General features: G+C 43.6%; 1 protein-coding gene and 1 long non-coding RNA gene across 8 annotated transcripts in view; one reads left to right on the forward strand and one right to left on the reverse strand.

Annotated features, from left to right (window-relative positions):
* Window positions 1-5,249: 5,249 nt before the first annotated feature.
* Window positions 5,250-8,233, reverse strand: LOC128346128 (uncharacterized). Its single transcript, XR_008316796.1, has 2 exons — window positions 8,084-8,233; window positions 5,250-5,866 (listed from the first exon to the last, which is right to left on the reverse strand). It is a non-coding gene; the product is annotated as an uncharacterized LOC128346128 (long non-coding RNA).
* Window positions 8,175-27,817, forward strand: part of POC5 (POC5 centriolar protein) — a 41,965-nt gene continuing 22,322 nt past the window's right edge. Inside the window, exons 1-3 of one of the 7 annotated variants that reach the window (XM_053299071.1) lie at window positions 8,175-8,458; window positions 11,492-11,592; window positions 21,540-21,642. In XM_053299071.1, coding sequence (XP_053155046.1) covers window positions 11,509-11,592; window positions 21,540-21,642 — 187 coding nt within the window. In that variant the 5' untranslated portion in view covers window positions 8,175-8,458; window positions 11,492-11,508. Of the gene's footprint in view, window positions 8,468-11,491; window positions 11,593-20,867; window positions 20,913-21,539; window positions 21,643-23,682; window positions 23,759-27,817 lie in introns of those variants that run through there. The other 6 variants (XM_053299077.1, XM_053299075.1, XM_053299074.1 and 3 more) reach the window with 6 other exon arrangements.

The following is a 27,817-nucleotide window of genomic DNA, read 5'->3' on the forward strand; positions in this document are numbered from 1 at the left end:
TGGCTTCCCCATTGGATGGATGGTCAGTAGGATGCCAGCAGGAGGAGAGGATACTAAAGAAGATAAGCTGCTCATGAGAGCAAAGTGTTCTGGACGGTCCCCAAAATATTCTCTATTCCTCCTAAGGGGGGGGAGTCATTTGGTCCCCAAAATAGTCACATGTCCTCTATAAAAGTCCCTAGTTGGCAAGCCTACTATCCATTCACTTGTCATCTTCCTCCGGGTCCAGTCTGCCCTGAGGAAGAGGGAAAGGTGGGCCACTGTGTGAAACATGATGCTGGACTAGATGGGCCTTGGGCCTTATTCAGCAGAGCTGTTCTTATGTTAAGGTCACTGATTGTTCTTCTCATTCCTGTCACTTAGGGAGCAAATGAACAGAACAAGTACAAGGAGAAGCAGCAAGGGGCTCCGTGAGGGGGATCAACAGCAAGGCCCCTGCTGGGGTGTGGGCCTCAACAGGTGTGGGCCTCAACAGTAAAAGCAGCACCTCTCATTAGCCCTCTTCCTAGACTATCAAATGAAATGTGGCTGGGGATTATGAGAGCTAGAGTTCAACAACAGCTGGAGGGCCATGTTTTCCCACCCTTGCTCTAGGGCCATTCCCTTGTGGCATGAGCACAACAAGCATGTGGAATCTCATTCTACTGTGGGTTTGGGGCTTGGGAGTGGCAGGGGGGCATTTTAACATTTTAAGACCAGTTGTTTTAGTAAGAACTAATCTGCCTACTTTCCTTTCACTGCCCCTACAACTGGACTAAATTTGGTTCAAAACAAGGTCCACAAGTTAGACCTCTTGCGCCTCAAATGTTCATGTGTCCACCATCTTGAATCAGGGAGAATGACATCATTACAAACTACGCAGTTGAGGTGTCCCTGTGTATCACTCACTACAACTGTGCCAAATTTGGTTCAAATCAATTATACAGTCCACAAGTTAGTGCAATACTTCAAACATCTGCCATCTTGGATCAGGGTGGATGACATCATCACAAATTACACCACTGGAGCATCCATATGTGTCCCTATGTTTATGTGTCCACCATCTTGAATCAGGGTGGATTATATCATCACAAACTACACTGTTGAAGTATCACTATGTGTCCCTACAACTGTACCCGATTTGGTTCATATTGCTCCACATGTCTGCCATCTTGGATTGGGGTGGATGACATCATCACAAACTACACCACTGGGGCATCCCTAAGTGTCCCTACAGCTGTAGCACATTTGGTTCAAATCGATTAGGCGGTTCACAGGTTAGCCCACTTGTGCCTGGAATGTTTACGCATCTGCCATCTTGAATTGGGGTGGGTGACATCATCCCAAACTATGCAGTTGAGATGTCATTATGTGTCCCTACAACTGTTAGAGGTTGTTGATTTTTACCCACAATAGGTAAAACAGCAGAGCACTAAGGAATGAGCACACACTCCAGTTACAGAGTAGGTAGCAGAGGATGGTTGCGATATTGCAGCTATTTAGAGAAAACACATGGAGATCCTTGTGTGACTAAACACTAAACATTTATTGGTTAAATACACTTAGACAGGAAAGACCTATCTCTAATCTAAAGGACTACATAGTGGATAGGTAAGGAGAGAGAGAGAGAGAGATGTTTCCATCTGCTCTCTAGGAGGAAAGGAAGGATTGTGACTCAGCACAGGAAGTGCTGCAGAGTCAGTTCAGGGGTCATAGAGTAGGGACAGATAGGGAGACCCTTACTCACTGTCCCTACTCCCAATGCCCCTAGTGGTCATTAGGACAGTTGGTGCAAAAGGTCGATGCACTGGAAGTTCATCTCCAACAACAACTGTACCCGATTTGGTTCTTATTGGTCCAGGTGTTGCAAAGTTGATAGTGGGACACACACACATAATGCCAGGTGATCTCATAAGCCTACTGGAAAGTAGGCTAAAAAGAGAAGGACCAACACATCTTTAATTCAGAACATGACACACTCCCTTTGTAACTCTATAAGATGCCATAGTGCATAGATCAATCAATCAATAAATCCTGAAATTAATGTTTAGGGATTAAGCCACAGGGACTCTGTTGTCATAGAGGGACTCTTTGACAGCGAAGCTGGTTGCAGAGTAATTTACATCTGGCAGTTTAACTGTTTCAATCTCTCTATAACAGAATTACAGCCTTTGAAATGCAATCCTTAAAGCTTTTGTTTTCATCTTCATGGCAGAAGAATATTTTCTAATGGAGACTTTACTCAGTTTTGGCTACTCGGTAGTTCTGTATAAGAATAACTTTTGGAGCAGTTTGTGGAGCCTACCTCTAAAATGGTACATACTGCTGCAAGCAAGAATGGCAAAATAAAAGCAGATTTCCTTCCTCATAAATAACTTTTAATAATACAGCAGAAACCTCAGCTTCAGTTGGAAAGATGCTGATAATGTACACTTCATGGTTCTTCACTGCTTCTATAGCTGTAATGGAAATCTGTAGCGCTTGAGGCAAAAGTATGTCAACACAAATATGCTCTTCCAGCACACACTGGCATTAAGAGATCTCCAGATATGCTGATCTTTTGATCTCATATCAAAAGTGATTTAGCTGATCACATGATCTCTTCCACTTTGAAAGTAACTTTACTACAGAAGCATTTTAAGTGTCAACTGAACACTACTCTCTACTGATCTTTTGATCCTAAAATGAAGAACTTAGCAGGAAAGCAACAGTGAATTCTTTGTTTCCTATAGATCTTCGGTCTTTGCTCCCATTCTCTTTAACATCTACATGAAGTTACTTGGCCTGGTTATCCATCGGTTTGGGTAAGTTTTCATCAATGTGCTGATGATACGCAGCTTTATCTCTCTACCCCTGGCCAAACAGGTGATGCCGTTCATGTGCTGGATCAGTGCCTAGAGGCTGTCAGGACCTGCATGGGCCCAAACAAGCTCAGGCTCAATCCCTCCAAGACCGAGTTGCTCTTGTTCAGTTTGTGATCTGGCCAATTGCCGTGTGTGTTTATCTCTTGATGCAGTTGTGCCGTGGCCAGGGGTGCCTTTGCCCAGCTTCGGCTGGTTCACCAGTTACGGCCTTTTCTCAACTAGCAGGCTCTGGCAACAGTAACTCATGCCTTTGTTACCTCTTGTTTGGATTACTGTAATGCGCTCTACCTAGGGTTGCCTTTGAAAACGATTCGGAAGCTTCAACTAGTCCAGAACGTGGCAGCCTACCTCTTTATGGGTGGTCGTAGATTTGACTGTGTCACACCTCTTTTACGGTCTCTGCACTGGTTGCCTGTTTGCTTCCAGGTCCAATTCAAAGTGCTGGTTTTCACCTTCAAAACCTTTATGGGCTTAGCACCTGCATATCTCCGGGATTGCCTCTCTCAGCCGGTTGTATCCCAGCCTGTGAGGTCTTCTCAGCTGGCCCTCCTTAGTGTCCCAGGCCCTGGTATAGTGTGTGGTGCCTGGGCCCATAGCAGGGCCTTCTCTGTGGCCACCCCTCTTCTTTGGAACACTCTTCCCTCCCAGATTTGTTCAGCTCCTTCCCTGGCTGCTTTTAAGGCCCTTCTTAAGACCCACCTGTTTCGCCAGGCGTTTGCCCTTTAATTAATAACTAGCTGACCGGGCACAGAGCACCTGAGCCCCTAGTTCTCCCTGACTCTTCCCCTTATTCAGCTCCATTTCTTTCTCCCCCCCACCCTCCCTGTTTGTTTGCCCTCGGCGGCCAGGTTTCTCTTCCCTGCCTACCGCCACTTCTCCACCAGTGCCTTCCCACCCACCCACCAGCCGCCTCCGGTCAGCCTGCCACCACCACCACCTCTTCCCGCTGGCTGCTTCCTCAGGCCGACGCGACTTCGCCCGTTGGCTGGCCACCTCCTCATGCTGGCATGGCTTCGCCCGCCAGCCGTCCACCTCCTAACACCTCATCTGCGCCCGGCCCAGCAAGGTCTGGCCTCACTGCTTTCCCCCGCCCGCCCAAACTCCTGGCTGTCGGTGTGTCCAGAACTCTCGCAAGAGTTCTGCCATGCACGTGATCTCCGCCATGGCAAGTCTATGAGAATTAAATATAAAGAAGAAGATAATAATAATAATAATAATAATAATAATAATAATTAATAGCAGAATAGAAGAAAAAGAAATAGAAAAAATACAAAGATCTACAAATTGAAATTGAAAGGCTGTGGCAGAAAAAGACCAAAATAATCCCAGTGGTAACTGGCGCCCTGGGTGCAGTTCCAAAAGACCTTGAAGAGCACCTCAACACCATAGGGGCCACAGAAATCACCATCAGCCAATTACAAAAAGCAGCTTTACTGGGAACAGCCTATATTCTGCGACGATATCTATAACAATTGACAATAAAATTCAGCCATCCCAGGTCCTTGGGAAGGACTCGATGTCTGGATAAAACAAACCAGTCAATAACACCTGTCTGACTGTGTAAACAAGAAATAATAATAATAGTTATTGGCATTGTTCTTGTTCACTGCCTAGAGTCTTTGGAGGAGGCAGTCTATAAGAATGAATAAATAAATAAATAAATAAATAAATAAATAAATAAATAAATAAATAGTTTATAACATACCTTTATGCTTAAATGCTAACATGTTTTGCTTATGTGCTAATTCACACTAGATTTGAAGTGCTTCGTACATTAGTATTTAAACTGAGATTACATCATTTCCCCCTAAATGCTTATTAATAGCTTAATTACAGTTTTTTATTTTTAGTTTTTTATTTTTAGTCTTCAAACAAGGATTGAAGAATAGAACAATATCGGACCTCTGAAAAGTATAAGCATGCATATGTATTCAGTACTTGGTTTGGGCCCCTTTTGCAGCAATTACTGCCTCAATGCGGCGTGGCATGGATGCTATCAGCCTGTGGCACTGATGAGGTATTATGGAAGACCAGGATGCTTCATTAGCAGCCTTCAGCTCTTCTGTATTGTTTGGTCTCATGTCTCATCCTTCTCTTGGCAATGCCTCATAGATTCTCTATGGGGTCAGGTCAGGCAAGTTTGCTGGCCAATCAAGCACAGTACACTGTATACTTTTCAGAGGTCCGATATTGTTCTATTTACAATCCTTGTCTTCTTGGTTCCATGTAATATTCTAATTTTCTGGGATTGTGGATTTGGGGTTTTCATGAGCTGTATGCCATGATCATCACAATTATAACAAATTAAGGCTTGACTTATCTCGCTTTGCATGTAATGCGTCTGTCTCATATATCAGTTTCACCTTTTAATTTGCATTACTGAAATTAATGGACTTTTGCACGATATTCAAATTTTCCGAGTTTCACCGGTAGGAAAGTCATATTTTAAAGTGTTTTTGTTCAGACATGAATGATAGAAGCTTACTTTTAAGAACTGAACTCTACATTAAAGATTGCAGCAGCTAAGAAGCTTTGATAGTAGCAAGTATTGGAGCATGCAACATGTACATTCAAAGGCTGGCAAGTGGCAATGGTGACATGTTGAGAAAGGACATTGTTTGCTGTGAATGGAGTAACACATGCTGCTAACACATTCATACTCAAGCTATACACATAATGGCCAAAGATAATTCTCTGAGGCCTAAACCACTGAAAGTACACTTTTTGGGTATGCTGATCCAAACATATAAAGTTTGACCCAGTATAACACTTTCTTTACACAATGTATGGGTTGTTTTACAGTTGGCAGTGTAATCCTGCCTTGTGAGATTTCTTTAACTTTCCATATAAATTAAGCACAATAATAACAATTGAATGATAACTTTGCACGTTATCATTACAGAGAGTTGCTCAGACTCATGTCCAAACTGAGGTTTTTCCTTTTGGTGTTGTTGTTGGCTTGTTTAGAGTTCTTTCTTTGCTCTGGCGTTAAGATACAGTTTCTGTCTCCCCTTCTTGAAAGCCTGAAAGTAATAAACATAGGCTTAACAAATAACCAGCCCACAGGAGCTCTCTCTGAGGGACCTTCTTCAGCAGGCCTCTGGGTCCTCTGAGGAGGATTGCACTTTTTTTTTACCATATATGGTAGTCCGTATTCAACTTGCAGCCACCTAATGGCACAGCAGGAAATGACTTGCCTAGCAATCATGAGGTTGCTGGTTCGAATCCCCACTGGTATGTTTCCCAGACTATAGGAAACTCCTATATCAGGCAGCAGCGATATAGGAAGATGCTGTAAGGCATCATCTCATACTGCATGGGATATGGCAATGGTAAATCCCTCCTGTATTCTACCAAAGACAACCACAGGGTTCTGTGGTTGCCAGGAGTCGACACCAACTCAATGGCACACTTTACCTTTATTCAACTTGCAGCCCCCTACTGGACAAGCCTATATCACTTGATGCTTTAACCCTTAAAGAGCAGGGGTTACACCCACACCCCAATAAATGCAATACTAGTTCGTTGCAATATGTAGATAAGCCACCTAATGGTGCAGTGAGGAAATGACTTGACTAGCAAACCAGAGGTTGCTGGTTCGTATCCCTGTAGGTATGGGAAACATCCATATCAGGAAGAAGCAATATAGGAAGATGCTGAAAGGCATCATTTCATACTCCGTGGAAGATGACAATGGTAAACCCCTCCTGTATTCTACCAAAGACAACCACAGGGCTCTGTGGATGCCAGGAGTCGACATCAACTCGACAACACACTTTACAGTATGTAGACACACTTAAACAGCTAAAATGTCATCATTTTTTCCATGAGAAGTTTAGAACACTTTGTTTTTAGTTTACAAAAATGGCATGTGTGTAGGACATGACAGAGATTGTTAAGATCAGGCATGGTGTGGAAAAACAGGACAGAGAGAACTTTCCCCTCCTCTACCATAATAAAAGTCAGGTCATCCAATGAAATTGCCTATAATGAACTTAGGGAATTTGCTGCCACAAAATATGGCAACAGATGCTGGTTTAGATCTTATGTGTTGAGAAAACCAAAGAAACTCCATGTTTGCCCAGAAGACCTCATTCTAACTTAAAGTAGCCCCAGCCCAGCTCAGGGACATCACTTGCCTCTCATGATTAAGTTATTATCTCTCTCCAGCTAAATTGTATCTATGAAACTTGTTAAGGCAGCTTAAGCTTCCCACTGTAAGAAAACAGGATCTAACCAAATAAGGAGGAGTAATCACCTGATCAGGGGCGTAACAAGGCTCAAGTGGGCCCAGAGACAAGATTTTAAAATGGGCTCCTCGCTGATACACACACACTTCACAATATATAGTCATGTGACTTGCCTCATGTGACTTGCCTCTGGGGGGCCCCTCGAGGCATGGGGGCCCCCAGGCAGCCACCTCACCTTGCCTAGTAGTAGTTATGCCCCTGCACCTGATGAACCATGAATCATTTGCATGCTTACTAGATACTTGGGCCATGTATACTGCGTCTAGGGTGTCAGCATCATTTAGATTGTCTGTATAAATGTAAGATGCACCTGTAACCAAACTGTAATCAGTCTGAGAGCATGAGCCTATTGATTACCTATTGCTGACTGCAGAGCAATAAACCTCAATTAATAATTCCCAATCCTTGTGTCTGACTGATTGGTTAAGCGGACCCAGGAACGAGCCCTATCCACATCAGATGGGTTTAAAAAAGGATTAGGCATATTAATGGAGGATAGTTGGCAGGCAAATGTTTTACAGGCAGTATACCTGTAACAAGCACAGTGATAGACTTCCACGTGCCAGGTGCTGAGGGACAAACACTGGGGAGAGATCTAATGGAAGGCTTCTTAACCTTGTGGCCACAGACCTTGTTGGACTTCAACTCCCATAATCCCCAGCCACAGCAGCCAAAGTCCATTCAGGCCATTGTGGCTGGGGATTATGGGAGTTGAAGTCTAACATTCGGGAACTCAAGGTTGAGCACCACTGCTTCTGGAGGCGTCTATATAGGGACGCAGGATTAGACAACCCTTTGGACTGGTCCAATAAAGCTTGTCGTCTGTTCTCAGCAAACAAGCTTCTTTTATAACTGAGACTACAATCATACGCACCCGTGTGCTCAGTAGCAAGCCCCAACCAACTGAAATGGGTTTACTTCTGAGTAAAGACGCACAAGCTCACAGAGACGCTAACGCGACCTCCCTCCCAATCCCCCCCCCCGCCTTACATAGCTTCTTCCTAACTGCCTCCAGGCGACCCGCCTCTCAGACCCGGGCTCACGTCAACAGACGGACCAATCAGCGCGTGGGAGCAAACGCAGACTCCTATGTCTGAGCCCCTCGTCTGGGCGGCCTTAAAAAGTCCACTTACAACGTGCCGGAGCTTGGGCGTTTTAATTGGCTTCCGTCTACCCTTAAGTTCCTCCTTTGACGTCGTGAACGGCGTGCCGATTGGTGGCTGAGAGATTTGGAAGCGTTGCCCTGTCAGCGGGTGTTTAACAAAAGGATCGGGACCAATCACGCCAGGCCTTTCTTTTATTCCTGGCAGTTTGAAACTGTCAGGTTTGCTTTTGCTGGGGAAGTCAGGAGTGGACGCTGCTCAGGTGAGGCGGGTAGGTAGGTGAGTTTGGGCGGGCGGGCGGGAGAGGCGAGTGAGCTACCGAGCTACCGTCAGTGAGGTGCGGACGAAGAAACTGAGGTTTAGATGAGGGACTAATTCTGGAGGAAGTTGCTGTGCGCGTCTCTTTTTCCGGGAGCAATGCGGTTTTTAATAATACACTACTCGAGTGGCTTTTGTTTTAATCCTTCTTCTTGTCTTTCCGCATTGCACGCGTTTTGCTTCACTTTCATCCTAATTGCACCCCTTGCTGGTTCGGTTCGCTCACGGAGCCTGTCGTTCTGTGGACGACTGTATCCGTGCTTCGTTTTAGCTAATCTCAGGAATGACTAGAGGTGCGCAGCTAGTAGAGTACATCGTGGGAATAGGGGGTTGACCGAGCAGTGCATCTATCGGAGGAGAAAAGCAGGGGGGGGGGATGCATATGCATGACTATGTTCGTCAGCCGTATAATCCTATTTCAATAGTAGTTCAAAATCCTCATTTAATGTGCCTATTGCACTACTATAGCCAACACATGCACACATATTTTAAGAGTACATCACATTCACACACATCCATGAACCTGAGTAAATGGATGCCTGGCCTGCAGGTAAATGGTTGCAGCCTGTTGATATGGTTGCCTAAGCTACCTGCCTTTCTCTGATGACTGTTCGTCATCATCTTCTTTTTCCCCTTCCTATCTGTATGGTAGAGTGATTAAACAGTTTGGTTAAGCAGAAAATGATTAAGTGGTGGTTAAGCCCATAAGTTGGGAAAGTCTTCTTTGGTCCAAACCTTTCTTGAACTGTGTAAGGTGGCTGACTAGCCTTAGGTGAGCTACAATCTCTCAGTCCCTCATTTGTAATATTGTGACTATGGGGAGCCACCTTACAGGGGTGTTGTATGTAATGTACTTCAAAATCTAAAATGCTATATGTACATGCTTAATAGGTACATGCAACATAAATTATATATATACCAAATAAACTAATGTCTGAAGATAACTGGATGACAATAACATCTAAAATAATGTATGGGTGAGTGATTTTCCAGTGTTTAAATAGACAACGGAATAGTCAAATCGTAAACAATAATAGATTGGCTATTTCGAACATTTTAAAGACAGCTGTGAATAAAATGGTGTTATGGTCTTTCTCATTCCCTGTGCATCTGCTCTGTACTAGTCTTAAGCAACATCTTAGAGTTGATTAAGACAAAATGTTAGTCTAAAGAGGAATTGTTGTTTCTGCAGGCTGCTAGTACCTGCACTTGAGTAATGTTTTCCCAAGAGCAGAGAGGTAAGCAATTTGTCTTAATAAGAGTTTGCAGACTCTGATTCTGTGGCCTTAAATTCTCTCTGCAGTGATAGGCTCTATAGGCTGGAGCTGTATTTATAACTTGGACAGGTTTCTAACAGAGTCTAATCTTGGGGCTGTACTAATACGAAGAAGGTGACTTTAAGGGCCAAGTACAAGCTAATTTGCTCCTAATTAATCTGTGAGATAAAGTCTTTTTTATTGTGACTTTGGGAAAGTCTTACTTGCAAACTGTATCACAAATAAGTATGAGACAGAGACTAACTGTCAAGTCACATTTCAGTTTAAAAACAGCACTATGCTTTATGCAAACTTTTCTCTCCATTTTTTTTTTGTGTTTAAAAGTTGTGTTATGAAAGTTGTGTTTCCAGCTTTCCATAATTAGCACCAGTGGGAGACTGTCCATTGCTTTTGTTGTATCTGGAACAAACCTTGTATGAATTGCTGATGTTGTGTAACAGGAAGAAGGTCTGGGCTTTTGGACCCCTTTCTGCAAAGTGTTTTTATTTTAACAGGCTTTTTAGTGTGTTTAGTGGTTTTAGGATTATTTCTATCTATCACATTTCTAAACTGCCACATGCCAATGTCCTGTGGTGGTTTACAAAACAAACAATAAAAACAAATGAATTAAAACCAAATTAAAACAGTTATTAAAAATTTAAAACAGAACAATAAAAACCAACTACAGTTAATCAAAGGTTTGGTGAAATGTTTCTTGAGCGCTTTTTAAAAACCCGCTAGAGATGAGGATGGCTATTGTTATTATTAGGCATTTGTATGCATTTACTATTATGTGTAAGAGGGAGATGGAGATGGTCTTGTGTTTGACTCTTTACTGTGAGCCCCTTTAATCTGTACTGTACATGGGTCAAGATTATGTATACATTTTACAATGTATATTCTTCTTTGCTCTAGCCATGAGAACTGTCTATTGTAGACCAGAGAATTGCCATAAGTTAAGTTGCATTAGGTTAAAAAACCTTTGTTTACCTCATGCCTCAATCCTGCACACACTAACAGTAAACTACATTGAACTCAGTGGGACTTGCTTCTGAATAAACATGTACAGGGTTGGGCTGTAAGGCCTCATATGCACACTTACTTTGAAGTATCATTGAGAAAAGGTGGAACAGGGTTGAAGCAGGCCCTGGGACAAAAAGAGAAGATGCTCCTCTTCTTACCCCCCCCCCCATCTTTGCTACAGAAAAACAACTTATCACCCAGCCAGTGGCGGTAGGCCCTCTCCTTCTAGAGTCCACAGTCAGTTCTCTCCCCCCCCCCCAGCAACACACACACCCATGTTCAATTATAGCTATGCCCCTGAGGTGGGGCAGACTTCTGATATATATTTATATGTTTTGGGTGCAAGATAGCATAGGTGGTAATTCTCACTTGTGAGCCAGAAGTGCATGTAGCCTAAGGACTAGAGATGTACACAGAACCGCGGTAGGGCGGTTCGACGCCAGCGGGGTGCTGCTTTAAGGGTGGGGGAGGGTGCACTTACCTCTCCTGCCGCTTTCCCCCCGCAGGTGCTCATTTCTGGTAAAAACCTTTGGGCGGCAGCATACCTCCCTACCTCCCCTTCCCCCTCCTCAGCTGGAAGTGTCCAGAAGTATTGGGTGCGCATTTGGTAGTCAGTAGCACTGGAGGAATGTTTGGCCAGTAGCAACAAATGGGCTTGGGCTAGAAAAATACGTTCACCTTCTGGACCTTTTTTATAGGATTGCCTTAATGCAGGATGTCGTCATCTGAGGAGAAAAGCACAAGTCCTGTTTTGCCAAAAGACTCTGATCGAGGCAGTTCTGTCTCTTCAGATCTTCAGGTAGGCCAGAAGTAGCCTTGTCTGAAACACTTGCAGTGTTATAGAAGTGCATCTTTTACGAACTGTTATTGGTACCTTTTTCCAAATGCTTTAAAACACTTTTATTCCACCTTTCAATCAATGATCCTCAGAGTATTTACAAAAGAAATAAAACAAGCAAATCACAACAATCACATAATAAAATGCAGTATTAAAATTAAACAAATCAGATGCTAAAAGGCATGGACAAATAAAAAGGTATTTGCCTGGCACTCAACAATCAAAAGAGAAGGGGCCAGGTAATCCTCTCTGTAGAGAGAATTCCGTATTTGCGGTGCCATCATTTCCACCAAGATCCTCTCCCAGTTACAGCCTACCTCAACTTTGCCCCCTGCTGTTTTTGGACTACAATTCCCATAACCCCCAGCCACAGTTGTCAATAGCCAGGGATTATGGGAGTTGTAGGCCAATATCTGTAGGAGGGCTGAAGTTGAGCAGCCCTGCCTTAGTCATATTAACTTAGGCATATTAATGTGTGAATCCAGGAAAAGAGTAGAAATGTAGTACAATATTTATAGAAACCAGGGGTTCCCAGCCTGTGGTACTCCAGATGTTGCTGAACCATGAGTCGCATCATCCTCAGCTATAACTTATTGTGTCTGGGGATGATGGAAGTTGCAGTTCAGCAACATCTGGAATACTGCAAGTTAGGAACTCCTGATAGAAACAAATACAGTATGCTGACCTTCTGAAGTTGTTGATCTTGATCTGATGTTCAAATTCTAGTTTTCTGCTGTTTGTCTAGGAAAGTAAGCCAGGTGGGTACACTAAAGGACATTCTTGGACTTGGCTCAAAACTCTTTTCCCATGTCCCCCACTGCTTGCCTTCCAGCCCTCAGCTGCGTATAAGTGGCAGTTGCAGAAACCCTACTCTTGAGTCAGGGAGTTCATCAGCTTGCTTGTCTGTCTTGGTCCCAATGCAAAATGGTAGTGGACATGCTGGGGGTTGGAGTCTGCTTTCTTGCTACCTGCTCCTCCCTTCAGCATCCGACTACTTCCCTCCGCCTTCTTGCGTAGTAGAATTAATCAGTGCAGTGGCAGTACAAGTTAGATGTAACAGCGGGGAGAGAGACTACATCCCATGTTGGTGTGAATGTATGTATTGGTTCATGTTGTGTGTTTGGGTGTATGTATTAGGCCTGGGCGTGGCCCAAAATGTTAGATCCTCACATGGAGATTGTTGGAAGGGGCCACATCCGCTCTTCCCAATCACTGTGTCGGGCCGGACAGAGACCTCACAACAGAGAACCTCCTGCCCTTTCTTCCTCCTTTACCGGGGACTGGGTGGGGAGACAGACTGTGTGGTGTCCTCTCCACTCTGGGGAGCACTCAATCAGCCACCTAGCCTTCCATGGCTTCTGTTTAAAACAGAAGCCAAGCTTCTGTCCTCCCCTCCCCTTCAAATTCACTTCTAAATCAAAATGTGGTGCAAGTGGCTCTGGGATTCATAGTTTCCCCCCAAAGCTGCAATTTTAATCTGGGAGCAAGGCCTCTCAGTAGAATCTGAGCAAACATGGATTGCAAATAAGGTGCTCTGAGAGTGCCTTCTGCAGTCGTGAGTGTATTGACTTGAATGTTAAGGCTCAGTGAAAGTCATTGGGTCTTATTTCTGAGTATTTGCAGCCACAAATAGTTGCAGCTGGATTCACAAGTCCATAATCCTCCTGCTTGGCTAGGGAGGGAACCAGATGGGAACTCTCAGCTGGTGGACTCAATGGCTCTGGTAAAAGAAAAAGAAAAAAAGGTAGATTACAGAAAGTTGCTCACCTTTCCTGAATTTAAGAGATGATGCATGGAAGAAATTAAAAAATGAGATAACCAATATTCACACTGTTTTTCCTATGTTGCTGTAAATAAGGGCCAAAGTACATGTTGCATTAAGCCTCTCATCAGCACTGACAGGCTTAACTTCTCTTTCCAAAAAAAAAAAAAGGCAGCCCTAGAACAGACTGTCTCTTGTGATTGCTATTTGTGGGTAGGGTGCAAGACTGGCAGGCAAATATTCAAACCATACAACCTATATTATTTATTTATTTATTTAATACATTTCTATACCGCCCCAAACCAAAGTCTCGGGGTGGTTCACAATAATAAAACAATACAAAAGCACAAAACATTAAAATCAATTAAAATGCCAAAAAGCTGCCTAAAAACAAAAACAATTTACAGTATTTAAAATTACAAAAGTTAAAAGGCCTGGTTAAAAAAATGAATCTTCAAAGCTCTTTTAAAAACCGCTAGAGATGGAGAGAGTCTTATGTCAAAAGGAAGTTCATTCCAAAGTCTTGGAGCGACAACTGAGAAGGGCTGTCCCTGAGTGGCCACCAAACAACTTGAAGGTAGCCAGAGACGGGCCTCCCCTGATGAACGCAGTGGATGATGGGGATTGTGCAGAAGAAGACACTCTTAAATACCGTGGGCCTAAGCTGTTTAGGGCTTTATAGATTATAACCAGCACTTTGTATTTTGCCCGGAAACCTATTGGCAGCCAGTGTAACTCCTGTAATATAGGAGTAATATGGTCTCTTCGAGATGACCTGGAGACCAATCTGGCCGCCGCGTTCTGTACTAATTGTAGTTTCCGGACTACGTACAAAGGCAGCCCCACATAGAGCACATTGCAGTAATCAAGTCTGGAGGTTACCAGCAAATGTACTACTGTTCTGCGGTCATCAATCTCAAGAAACTGATGCAGTTGGCGTATCAACCAAAGCTGATAAAAAGCACTTCTGGCCACTGCCTCAACCTGAGAAACCAGGGAGAGGCGTGAATCCAGAAACACTCCCAGACTGCTGCGTACCTGTTCCTTCTGAGGAAGTGTGATCCCATGCAGAACAGGCAGATCAATATCGTTTCCCGAGTAACGACCCCACACAACAAGTACTTCCGTCTTGTCTGGATTCAGTCTCAGTTTGTTATCCCTCATCCAGCCCATTACCGCCTCCAGGCAGGCATTCAGGGAGGATATGCCTTTTCCTGATGAAGCTGATATGGAGAAATAGATTTGGGTGTCATCAGTGTACTGATAGCATCCAGCACCAAATTCCCAGATGATCTCTCCCAGCGGTTTCATGTAGATGTTAAAAAGCATTGGAGACAATATGGAGCCCTGAGGGACCCCACATAAAAGCTCAAGTTTTGAAGAGCAACAGTCTCCAAGCGACACCATCTGGAATCTGCCCAAGAGATAGGAGTGGAACCATTGCAAAGCAATGCCTCCTACACCCAACTCCCTCAGATGTTCCAGAAGGATACTATGATCGATAATATCAAAAGCTGCCGAGAGATCCAAAAGGACCGACAGAGTCACACTTCCTCCGTCAAGTCCTAATTGGAGATCATCCATCAGGCCGACCAAGGCAGTCTCCACCCTGTAGCCCGCCAGAAAACCAGTTTGAAATGGGTCTAGATAATCCGTTTCTTCCAAGCCCGCCAGGAGCTGGGAGACCACCACCTTCTCAATCACCTTACCCAATCATGAGAGGATGGAGACAGGCCTATAGTTATTAAACTCTGAGGGATCCAAAGTAGGCTTCTTAAGAATAGGTCTCATAATTGCCTCCTTTAAACAAGGGGGCATCCTGCCCTCAGAGAGGCATTAATAATTGCCACCAGGCCCTCCACAACAACCTCCCTGCCAGATAGTGTAAGCCACGTCAGGCAAGGATCAAGTAGACAGGTGGTAGGACGCACCGTTCCAAGCAGCCTGTCCACATCCTCAGGAGTCACAAACTGGAACTGATCCAGTTTAACCACACAAGAGGAGTTGCTGGATACCTCTGCATCTGATACTGCGCTAACTGTGGAGTCGAAGTCTAAATCGGCCCAAATACAAGAGATTTTGTCCACGAAAAACTCATTAAAAGCGTCACAGCAGGCAACTGATGGATCCAAATTTTGATTCAAGGAATCAGGGGGTCCTACTAGCCCCCTCACATCCCTAAAAAGCTCCTCTGGACGTAAGTTTGTGGAAGCAATACGGGCAGAAAAGAAGCGCTTCTTTGCTGCACGTATAGCCAGAGCATAGATCTTTAAATTTGCTCTTTGTCGCAATCTGTCGGATTCGAGTTGAGTCTTCCTCCACCTGCGTTCCAGTCGTCTACCTTGCTGCTTCAGCTCCCGCAGATCTTCCGTATACCAAGGAGCCATTTTTGAAGCAGGTCGGAGAGGACGCTTAGGAGCGATCCCATATACTGCCCTGATAAGTTTACTATTCCAATTTTCCACCAGGGCATCAATTGGATCGTCGGCCGAGCCAACATTAAATCCAACCAAGGCTTCTTGGAATCCTATTGGATCCAATAACATTATTGGACGGGCCATTGTAATAGGCCCCTCACCCCTGCAGAGGTGGGACGTAACTGTAAGTCCAACCTTAACCAGATGGTGGTCCGTCCATGACAATGGGGAAATCATAGGAGTCCCCACCCATGGAACACCACCCTGATCAGAGTAAAAGACCAGATCAAGCGTGTGACCAGCAGTATGTGTCGGCACGGAGACCACTTGGGATAGGCCCATAGTTGTCATGGCCGCTATGAACTCCTGAGCTGCTCCAGACAACCAGGTCCCAAAGTAGATGTTGAAGTCCCCCAGAACCACAAGCCTGGGGCACTCCAACATCAAATCCGAGACCAGGTCCGCAAGCTCAGTTAGGGACTCTGTTGGGCAGCGGGGTGATCGGTACACCAACAGAAGTCCCAATCTGTCTCTGGTCCCCAAACACAAGTACACACACTCCATATGATCAGACATTCCGACAGGGATTCTGGTAAGGGAGATATCCTTAAAGATCACAGCCACTCCATATCCCCGCCCACATTCCCTCACCTGCTCCTCAACAGAGTATCCTGGAGAGAGAAGCTGGGCCCAGACTGGGCCACCAGCCTCCCCCAGCCAAGTCTTTGTAATACACACCAGGTCAGCCCCTTCATCCATGATCAAATCATGGATTACTTCAGATTCATTTTGGACTGACCTGGCGTTAAAGAGGAGCAAGGCTCGGCTCTGTGGGTAGTTGACACTGCTCCCCAAGGTCAAAGAGCTGACAGGGCAGCCGAAAGGGAAAACAGCTATTAAGTTTCTGATTTCCCTTCCCCTGTAATGGCCTGCTGACCTGCCAGCGTAGCTTCTTCTATTCCCCATCACCACTGGAATAGTTGCCCCGAGACCAGTGGACATACCCCTCCGACTCCCCATCTCCAGAAAGACTCAAAACAATGAAAATTATCCTAACCAGGCCAAACTCACTCCCCGCCCCAGCCCAAAGGTACCGAACCGGGGGTGGGTGGGTGGCCCTCGCCCTCATTGCTCACTGAAGTGACTCCCCAAAGGGGCAGCCCTTTTGGTGGCGGGCCTGCCGCCATTGGCAGCCTTCTTAAATAGCCCAGGGTGAGCAGGTGGAGCCAAGACTGCTCAGTCTTGTAGCCCAAGGGCCCCAGCCCTGCCAACACTCACACAACCAACAGAGGTGGCAGGCAGAAGTCTCTCAGGCAGTTGGTAGCAACAAAAGCAGCAGAGGAGCAGCACCCAGTAGTCAGACACAGTCTCCCACCCTGTGCCCTCCTGCTGGAAGATGGAAAGTGGTCTCCTCCTCTGCTGGGCACAGGTAACAGGCAGCAGCTGTTATATAACTACTGCAGTCAATGAGGCTTGCAGCAGTAGAGCAGTTAGTGCTTGCAGCCTTGTGATTCTGGATGCAGTGAAGAATCTGTTTGAGAAGTGTTAAAAGTATGCATATGTGTTTGGCGTGGCATGCTTTTAGTTCCATACGTAACATGCCACGCACATGGCATGTTATCCCAGGCTGCTTCCTCAGAGAGATGGCTGCTGCTGACACTACCACTGCTGCCACGCAGTGGGGAGAAAAGGGGCTCTCTGCATGCGGAGGGAAAAGGAGGGGTGTCGTGGAGGGGGCGGTTGCAGTGGTGGCGGCTGAGCAGCGGGGGCAGGGCAGCCTACCCTGGACTGCTCCCTCAGAAGCTGCTGCTGCTGCTATCGCTGCTTACAGCGGGGATCAAATGGACTCCCACCGTGTGGTGGAAAAAGAAAGGCTATTGCGGGGTGCGGGTAGCCTGAACACTGGCCCTCTATGCCCTCCCTATGGCACTGCACTCTTCTACTGGGTTTTGTGTTTTGATAGATTTATCTGGGTTTCTTCCTTTCTTTCTTTTTGATCCCTCAGTCAATCTTGTGGAAGACCGGTAAGATAAGTGGGTGAATTGCTCCTTCTTTAAGCACTCAGTCTTCTGCAAGATCACAGAGTAAATCTAATTTTATTTTTTTTTAAAAGAATTAAAAAGAAAGCAAGACTTTAAGAAAAAAAAAGCTCTGTCAGTATGATCCTTCCATACATCTTAGAAGAAACGTTGGGATATGTGGAAGTATCCCAGAAAGGGACTGTAAAAAATGGGACTTCTTAGCACAGAGATACTGCGGCTTAAGCTCCAAATGCTCGGGGGGGGGGGCAGTCTGAATTTTGTATGGAGGCACCCCTCCCCGCAATGTATGATTGCATACCCACCCTTCCTGTGGTGAAGCGAAGTAAAATCGCCATCTGGGAAGAGCCCAGGTGCCTGTGCTGCTTTAGTCTGGATTGCTGCATGCATGCTTTGTTAGTCTGGATGCCAGCTGCTGTTGTTAAAACATATACCTTGTTCTTTACAATTTTGCTCTGATGCTACAGCTGTTTACTATGTGAAGAAGATGATCTACCCATTGTGTGATCCATCTTTGCATATACCATATTAACATTTTATTCTGTTGAAGCTCTGTAGAAAAACTTAATCTTGGATGAATGGGATATCTTATTTTAATAAGTATGGCTTGTCTTTGGCTTATTGCTGTCGTCATAAAAGTACTGTACCCTTACTTCGTCACCAGAGTATTTAATCCGCAGGGCCAGTTTTGCTGGTGTTTGAAGCAGTGCCATACTTACGTCAGCTGATCTGAATGGGTGGGAGGTTGTCAGTTGGAGGTGTGAGTACACAGGTGAAAGGGGTGACTCGTTTTGGAGATAGTGTCTTGAGTGGCAAGGAAATCTTCAAGTTGTTGGCCAATTTTTGTGCTGCAAGAGCTGTAATGGAAGTAGTCTTTGATAGCACAGCATCTCTTCAGTTGCTGTGCTGTTGAAGATTACTCCCATTATTGTAGCTTAATCTTAAATAATAGAATGGGGAGATATGATTTTTTTTCTCTAAAAATGGCTTCACAGCGTATTGCCCGAAGTGTTTTTTTTTTAAAGTGACTGCAAAGTAGTGTCAAAACCCCAGATACTGGATGAACATATGGAGCTGCCTTATACCAAGTCAGACCATTGGTCCATCTTTTATTTTATTTTATTTTATTTTATTTTATTTTTTTTAATTATTATTATTTATATCCCGCTCTTCCTCCGAGGAGCCCAAAGCGGTGTACTACATACTTAAGTTTCTCCTCACAACAACTCTGTGAAGTAGGTTAGGCTGAGAGAGAAGTGACTGGCCCAGAGTCACCCAGCAAGTATCATGGCTGAATGGGGATTTGAAAACGGGTCTCCCCGGTTGTAGGGAGGGAGGGTGGGGTGCCTCCATGTTTGAAGGAGGCAGTAGTTAGACCTCTTCATTTGAAGCCTTCCCTGGATCCCTCAGCGATGGATAGTTATAGGCCAATCTGAAATCTCCCTTTGTTGGGCAAGGTGATCGAGAGGGTGATGGCCAACCAGCTCCAGGCAGTTTTGGAGGAAACTGATTATCTAGACCCATTTCAAACTGGCTTTAGAACGGGCTATGGGGTTGAGACAGCCTTGTGGTCGGCCTGATAGATAACCTTTACCGGGGAATTGACTGAGGGAGTGTGACTCTGTTGATTCTCTTTGATCTCTCGGCAGCATTCAGTTCCATCGACCATGGTATTCTTTTGGGTCTCCTGGGGGAGTTGGGGATAGGATGCACTGCTTTGCAGTGGTTCTGATCCTATCTCTCGGGCAGATCCCAGATGACGGAGTTTGGTGACAGTTGCTCTTTTAAATGAGAGCTGTTATATGGAGTCCCCCAGGGCTCCATTCTGTCACCAATGCTTTTCAATATCTACATGAAACCGCTGGGTGAGGTCATCAAGAGATTTGGTGCTGGGTGTTAACAGTATGCAGATGACGCCCAAATCTACTTCTCTCTTTAATCTGCTTCATCAGGAAATGGTATTCATTCCCTAAATGCCTGCCTACATGCCTAAATGCCTGCCTACAGGCAGTAATGGCCTGGATGAGGGAAAACAAATTGAGGCTGAATCCAAGCAAGACAGAGGTGCTCATTGTAAGGGCTCAGAATCTGAGGGATGAGTTAGTTCTCCCTGTGCTGGATGGGGTTACACTCCCCCGAAAGGAGCAGGTACGCAGCTTGGGAGTACTACTGAACCCAGGCCTCACCCTGGTATCTCAGGTGGAGGCCACGGCCAGAAGTGCTTTCTATCAGCTTCGGCTGATTCAACAGCTGCATCCATTCCTTGAAGAAGATGACCTCAAAACAGTGATGCACCAGCTGGTAACCTTCAGGCTCGACTACTGCAATGCGCTCTACGTGGGGCTGCCTTTGTACATAGTTTGGAAACTTCAGTTAGTTCAAAATGCCGCAGCCAGATTGGTCTCCGGGGCAACTCGGAGAGACCATATTATGTCTGTCCTGAAACAGTTACACTGGCTGCCAATATGTTTCTGGGCAAAATACAAAGTGCTGGTTAATACCTTTAAAGCCCTAAATGGCTTAGGTCCAGGTTACCTCAGAGAGTGCCTTCTTCTGTATGATCCCCACTGCTCGTTAAGGTCATTTGAGGAGGTCCGTCTCCAGTTACCACCGGTTCGTCTGGTGGCAACTCAGAGGCGGGCATTTTCTGTAGCTGCTCCTGGGCTGTGGAATGTGCTCCCTGTAGACATTCGTAATTTGAACTTCAGGAGAGCCCTTAAGACTTATCTGGCCTGGTTTTCCAGGGTTTTCAAATTGTTGTAGGAGTTTTTGTACTGAGGGTTTTGTTTTGTTTTTAGGGTTTTAAAATTGTTTTTAACATTGTTTTATGGTATTTTTTAAAAAATTGTTTTTATTGGTTATTGGTTTTAAGTGTGTGTGTGTGTGTGTGTGTGTGTGTGTGTGTGTGTGTGTGTGTGTGTGTACCACCCTGAGCCAAATTGGGTAGGGCAGCAGAAATATTCAATAAATAAATAAATAAATAAATAATCTGTGTATCTGCTCTACCACTAAGATATGGCCCATCCCTAAAGAATGGAGGAAGACAAAATAAGACTAATATTGGTAAGCAGAATAACATCTGGATCAGAATCCTGCTTTGTGTGGAGGAGAGTTTACAGTTTAGGAAATGGTCACAGCCACACACTGTAATAAGCTCCCTCGTGTTACAGTGTCATGACCCAGGAAACCTGGTTCCAAAAATCAGACAGTCTGTTCCATGAGAACCCATTTTGACTCTGGCTTCTCCCATTTTGGCTGTTTCTATCTGGATTTCTTTCTCTTATTAAAGCAAAGTGATACTCATGGTTTGATAAGCTACGTTTAGGATCATGCCTTAATCTCTTATCTTGACTCATGGAAATTGATCAGTCAACTCTCAGAGACATATTTTTGGGAGGCACAGAGCTGTAGAGGGAAAGAGGGAATAGCTGAAAATAGCTCCCCCATGCATGTGGTAGTTTGGATATTGGCCAGTGTTTTGCCCAGCCTTAGCTAATGTGAGATCCTTATGATGCAAATACTTACTGAAACTGTTTGAAACAGAAAACACTAAACAGATTGCAAAAGTTCTCTCTTGACTTGGAAATCAGGAGAGAAATATAAGAGAGTATGTGAATTCAGAGTGACTTAAATTTTTATAATCTGACTTGGTAACAAATGTTGCAATTCTTGGTCTTTCTTTTATGGTAGGATGAATATGAAGAGCTGCTTCGCTATGCTGTAGTGACACCAAAGTTTGAACCAAGTGTGTTACGGCAGTCTGATCGTATAGAGGCTCATCAGGAGTCTCCAGGTAATGTATGACAAGAATAAGATATATTTAGAAGCCACGAGGGTCACTTTGTTTTGTTAAGGGAAGGAAACCTCAGATCTAGCCAAAATGGGAGAAGCCAAAGCAGAAATGGGGTTTCCCATGGAACAGACTGTCTCATTTTTGGAAACGGGTTTCTTGGGTCATGACACTGTCACATGATTTAGCTTGTTATAGTGTGTGGCTGTGACCTATAGCTTCTCTTTATGCTTCTATATTTTAGCCATTGCACAAATCTAGAAGCAGAAGCTTGTCTGATAAAACAGATGAGGATTGCTTTGTGTTGTACCGCTTGAAATAACACTTGATCACAATTTGCCAGATATTCACCACTGCTATTTTGATCTATTTCTAATTTTCTTTTGCTTTGACAGCTAATGCAAGAAGACTTGTTAATTTATAATAAGATTTACTTCAAGGAGATTTCACAGCACAGATTAGTTTGTCAGTTTGTACATGTTCTGTGTTTTTATCACTTCCCAAATGGAGTAGATGAATTCTAGCCAAACTACATATGCAGTTCTTCATACTGGGCTGTTAATCCTCTAAGTTGGTGCCCTGTGGCATTTGATTATTTGCGGGGGGGGGGTGATTGATATTTTAATAATTTATTTCAGTCATTGTTTTTTGGTTATCAACTTATTGCTTGAGGCATTTCTAAAAATAACACATCAATATCTGCTCCTTTGAACATTTGAAATTGTTTTAATTCATATTCTTTAATCTTTCAAGGCTTTCAGAAAGTATGACATCCCTATAGTTCCAAAGTTTACAGGCTTTTTTGATTCAAAGTTATGGAGGTTTGTTTGGTTAACCTCTCAACAAGAAACAAAACTAAAATAATTTAAGTGGGAAGATCCATGTAGAAATAAATAATAATGATAACTTTATATGGCCACCCCATAACAATTTGTTCTCTGGGTGGCTAACAAAACAGTAAAATAAATTATGCAATTAAACAGACAAAAAACCCAAACAAATACAACTAAGAAGACAATAATAGTAAGTTTACAATCCTGTGTACAGCTCTCTGTGTACAGCTCTCTTATTCAACACAATGTCTTATTTCTAAGTAGACATTCACATAATTGCTTTTTAGCCTACTTTCCTTAAGGAGATCACCTGGCATTCTGTGTCCCTCTATCAACTTTGCAGTGCCTTTACCAAATATAAACCAAATTTGCTACAGCTGTAGGGACACCTCAAAGGCATAGTTTGTGGTGATGTCATCAACCCCAATTCAAGATGGCAGACACGTGAACATTTGAGGCACAAGTGCGCTAACTTTGGACTAAACTTAGTCCAGTTGTAGGGGTGGTGAAAAGAAGTAGGCAGATTAGTTCTTACCAGACTTTCTTGTTTAGATCTAGTTTTGCTCACCTATGCCATAATTTGATTGCTAATGAAATACACTGTTGCTTAGCTAAATGGGCTTCCCTTTATCGGCATATCTTTGGACACTGCTAAGTTTACATAAATTTGAGAAATGTGGCTACTTTGGTCTTGGAAAGACAAAACAAGTATGAAAGCAATGGAAGTTTGGATAATGGAGCTCTGTTATATTAATATCCATTATACCTAGAAGGTTTGTTCTGAGTTGTTCATAAGTCCTAAGGGCTGTTTGATGCTATGGTGCCCTTAGGTTGTACTTGGGTTGAGAGAAGGATGAGCCTTAGTTCTTGTGCTTCTTCACATATCACCTCCATATCTATAGTGAGGGTAAAATAGATTTATTGGATGCATTTATTTGAAAGAATTTTGTTGGATTTTATTTATCCAGCTACAATAAGTGAAATAAAGTTTTCAGAAATTGATGCCACATTGTCCAGTTGTTAATACAAGTCTGCACAGGCAAATAAACATTGAGTCTTTAATAAGTGAGGGTGAATCATCAGGGTAAATTGCTAAATTGTTACTGAACAAAGTCAGAATACCTTGTTCAAAGCACCCACACGCATACCCTGTTCAGCAACATACGGTGTCAAAGCTGCTAGAATCCAAACAATTGCAGGACTCTAGAATTCTAAACAATTCCAAAAGCAGTTGCAAGATGGTCTACTGGATATTTGTGTCTTAAATGGAGAGCAGCTTCTAAAATGTAAGCTCTGATTAACTGCAACATTAAAATCGCAACTTATATGGCCAATACTGGCTGAGATCCTGACTAAATTTCTCAATGGTACTACTCAAGAGTAGCCTAAAGGACTTCTACATTTCACTAGAACTCTAGTAAATCAAGTCAGAATGTCACCCACAGGACTTCTCTCACAAAGTTTCATCTGGTAATGTAGCTATAGAGCTGAGAAATACTACAGATCACTTCTTGCTCTTGAGTTGATATTGGGGCCTAATAGCACTTTCTCCATTGAACCCTGATCATCCTTCCCTGGCAAATGTGCACACAGTAGGTGGAATAATTTCTGGCTCTTGATGGATGGGAGGCAGCAAGATAGTTATGAGGGTATCAAATAGGCAGCCATTATATTAGATTCCCTTTTCAACAAGGGGAGTAATAAAAGTTCATAATATTCATCCATCGCACAACAGAAACTTGGTTAATTTCAAAATATATGCTTGAATGATATATCCATTCAAGCATGGATATATCATACATGTTGGGACATGGCCAATAAAATATCTGATAGATGCCAGCAGTTTTTGAAAAGAGCCTGGCTGCATAGATAGTCTACTACAATCTGGACTGGCTTATTTCCATTTTGGGGGAGGCTGAGCATCTGGAGCAGGTAAAAATGGTTGAGGAAGTCCTGAACTATTATGTTCACTTAAGCGAATGATCTGCCTGATTTTCTCCAATCTGCTCTAGCTTTTCATTAGCATCTGATTTGTATTGGGGATTGCCATCTTCTCTTGTAGTATATATTGGATTCTTGGTAGGGTGAACATCCAGGGGAGTTGATGCTTTTGCAAAAACTTTGAATTTTAAAACCTGTTATGTGGATTAGATTTAATATGCTCTGGTAGGAGAACTCCAGTTATTAATAACAAGCCTTTCTTTGAAATAATAGATCTAGGGATAACAATTATCTTCAAAAGAAGCTTCCGTTCTTATATAAGGAAAACCAGAATAAAACATGCTGCACTGTTAAATCTAACATTTGAATGCTTTTAACACTAAAATTTAATTTCCTGTCCTACGTTATCAGGTTGGTTAATTAAATCTGGAAACTTGTAAGCCTGGTACAATAAATCACTAAGCAGTGGTGACTCATTTCCATACCGTTTAGTGTTGCTGCTTCTTTAAGGTGCTGGCCTTCTAATATTGAATTGTTGTACTTGAGGGACTTGCATTTCTTGTCTTTGAAGTATATTGTCAGGCTTTCCACTGTGCTGTTAGTAGACAGCTGGGCTTATTCTAAATAATAGCATATGTTTAAATTTCATACACAAAATCTTACTTCTGGTGCATTTTTCTATTCATTAGAAAAATCTGAAGTAGTTCTCCAGGTGGTTGGGCTTCTTTCTCCCTCCCTTTCCATACAGTATTGCAAATTGGATTGGTTTGCTGCATAGGGGCATGGCCACACCGTTTTAATACTTCCTTGGGTGCTCAGGATTGCTTCTACTTTTCCTCCAGTTTCTTCCCCTGCAAAGCAGTGTCTCTTGCTTCTCTACTGTCCTGCAGCAAAAAAATTTCTGGAAATCAGGGGGTTTGATGTTAAAATAGGTTACTCTGTGGATATAAATTTCTGTAGATGTTTCCATCATTTTATTTATTTATTTATTTATTTATATATTGCCTGATAAGTATATCTCTAGGCAGTGTACACAATTTAAAATACAAATATAAAACAGAGTAAAAACAATTAAAATTTCACAGAATAAGACAGTTAAAACAATTTCATGAGATAAAAACAAATAGTTTAAAATTAGTTTCAGTTAAAAGTCTGAGAAAACAGGTGTGTCTTGAGGGTCTTCCTAAAAGCTTTTGGAGATGGAGATGCTCTTCTTTTGACAGCAAAAGCCATTGCAGCTGGGAATTCTGGGAGTTGTAGTCAACAGCATCCGGGAATCCCTGTTAGAGGGAACACTGGTTACCAGCATATGCACCAATGTATTCAGGTAATTTACCTCCAGAAATGGGCGTAGTTGACACATTGGCTGAAGCTGATAAAAAGCGCTACTGGCCACTGCCTCAACCAGAGAAATCAGAGAGTTTAGGATCCAGGTGTACTTCCAAGCTACGTACCTAATCTTTCAGGGGAGTGTAAACAGGTGGATCTAAACTATCTCTCGGGTCCCAACCACCCCGCCCCCCCGTCAATAACTCCATCTTATTTGGATTCAACTTCAGTTTGTTATCCCTCATCCAGCCCATTACCACCTCCCAGGCAGGCATTTAGAGGTTCTGATATTTCCTGACAAGATAGATAAGGAGAAATAGATCTGGGTGTCATCAGCATATTAATAACACCCTGCACCAAACCATCTGATGATCCCTCCCAGAGGTTTCATGAAGATATTAAATGGCACTCAAGGCAGTATGGAGCCTTGTGGAACTCCATACTTTAGTTCTCATTTCGCAGAGCAGCTGTCTCTAAATGACACCATCGGGCATCTACTAGAGAGATAAGAATGGAACCACTGTAGAACAATGCCACCCAATCCCATCTCCCTCAGGCAACCCAGAAGGATACCATGGTTGATGGTACTGAAAGCTGCCAAGAGATCAAAAGGATCAGCAGAGTCACACTCCCTCTGTCAATAGCCAAGTGGAGTCACACTCCCTCTGTCAATAGCCAAATGGATATCATCCACCAGGCTGACCAAGGCAGTCTCAACCCCATAGCCTGCTTGAAATCTTGTTTGAAATGGGTCTAGATAATCTGTATCATCCAAATCTTCCTGGAGCTAAGAAGCCACCACCCACCTAATCACTTTGCCCAACCATGGAAGATTGGAAATGGCTCTGTAATTGGCTAACTTTGAGGGATCCAATACAGCTTTCTTCAAATAAGGTCTAATAATATTATTCTTAAGAAGGAGGCATCTTGCCTTCCTTCAGAGAAACATTTATAATATTTACTGGCCCCTCTCTAATATTACAGTTACCAGATGAAATAAGCCAAGTTGCACAAGGGTCAAGAGAACAGGTTGCAGGACATATAGTCCAATGCAGTTGGTCCACATCTCAGGAATCACAGACTGGAAGCGATCCAATCTAATTCTATAAGAGGAGTTGCTGGACACGTCCACTGTAGACTCTGCAGTGACTGTGGAATTCAGTTTGGCTCCAACACGAGATATTTTATCCACAAAAAAGTCATTGAAGACATTGCAGTGAATGAATGATGGTTCCAAGTTCAAATTCAAGGAGGAGGGGGTACATACTAGTCCCCTCACAAACCTAGACAACTTTGCTGCGTGTGAATTTGCAGAAGCAATGTGGGCAGAAAAGAACTGCTTCTTTGCCACCTACACTGCCAGAGCATAGATCTTCAAATGTGCTCTGTGTTGTGATCTGTTGGATTTGCAGCAAGTCTTCCTCCGCTTGTGCTCTACTAGTCTCCCTTGCCGCTTCAGCTCCCATAGTTCTTCTGAATACCACAGGGCTAATTTTAAAGCAGGTTGGAGCGGACCCTTAGGAGTGGTTGCGTCAACTGCTCTAGTAAGTTCACTATTCCATGTTTGCACCAGAGCATCGACAGAATCACTAGCAGAGCCAACCCAAAACCCTTCCAAGACTTCTTGGAATCCTATTGGATCCAATAACCTTCTTGGGTGGACCAACCTAATAGGTCTTGCAACCACAACCCACCTCTCCAGGGGTGAAAGTCCTACCTTAACCAGATGGTGGTCTGTCCGTGACAATAAGGAGACGACACGGGTTCCCACCCATGGAACACCACCCTGATCAGAGCAAAATACCAAATTGTGTGTGACAAGCATCATGTGTCAGTCCAGAGACCAATTGGGATAGGCCCATAGTCATCATGGCCGCTATGAACTCCTGAGCCGCTCCTGACAAATAGGCAGCTGTTGTGTTATATGCCCTTTTCGATAAGAGGAGTAATAAAGTTTATAGTATTGATCCATCACACAATAGAAACTTGGTTAATTTCAGAATATATCTATGAAATTTGTTGCATTACTGCCTGGGGTGGGCACACTTTGCAGTGGGGCTGAATAGCCCTGTCTA

The sequence above is a fragment of the Hemicordylus capensis genome, chromosome 2, assembly GCF_027244095.1.
Source record: "Hemicordylus capensis ecotype Gifberg chromosome 2, rHemCap1.1.pri, whole genome shotgun sequence".
Taxonomy (NCBI): Eukaryota; Metazoa; Chordata; class Lepidosauria; order Squamata; family Cordylidae; genus Hemicordylus; species Hemicordylus capensis.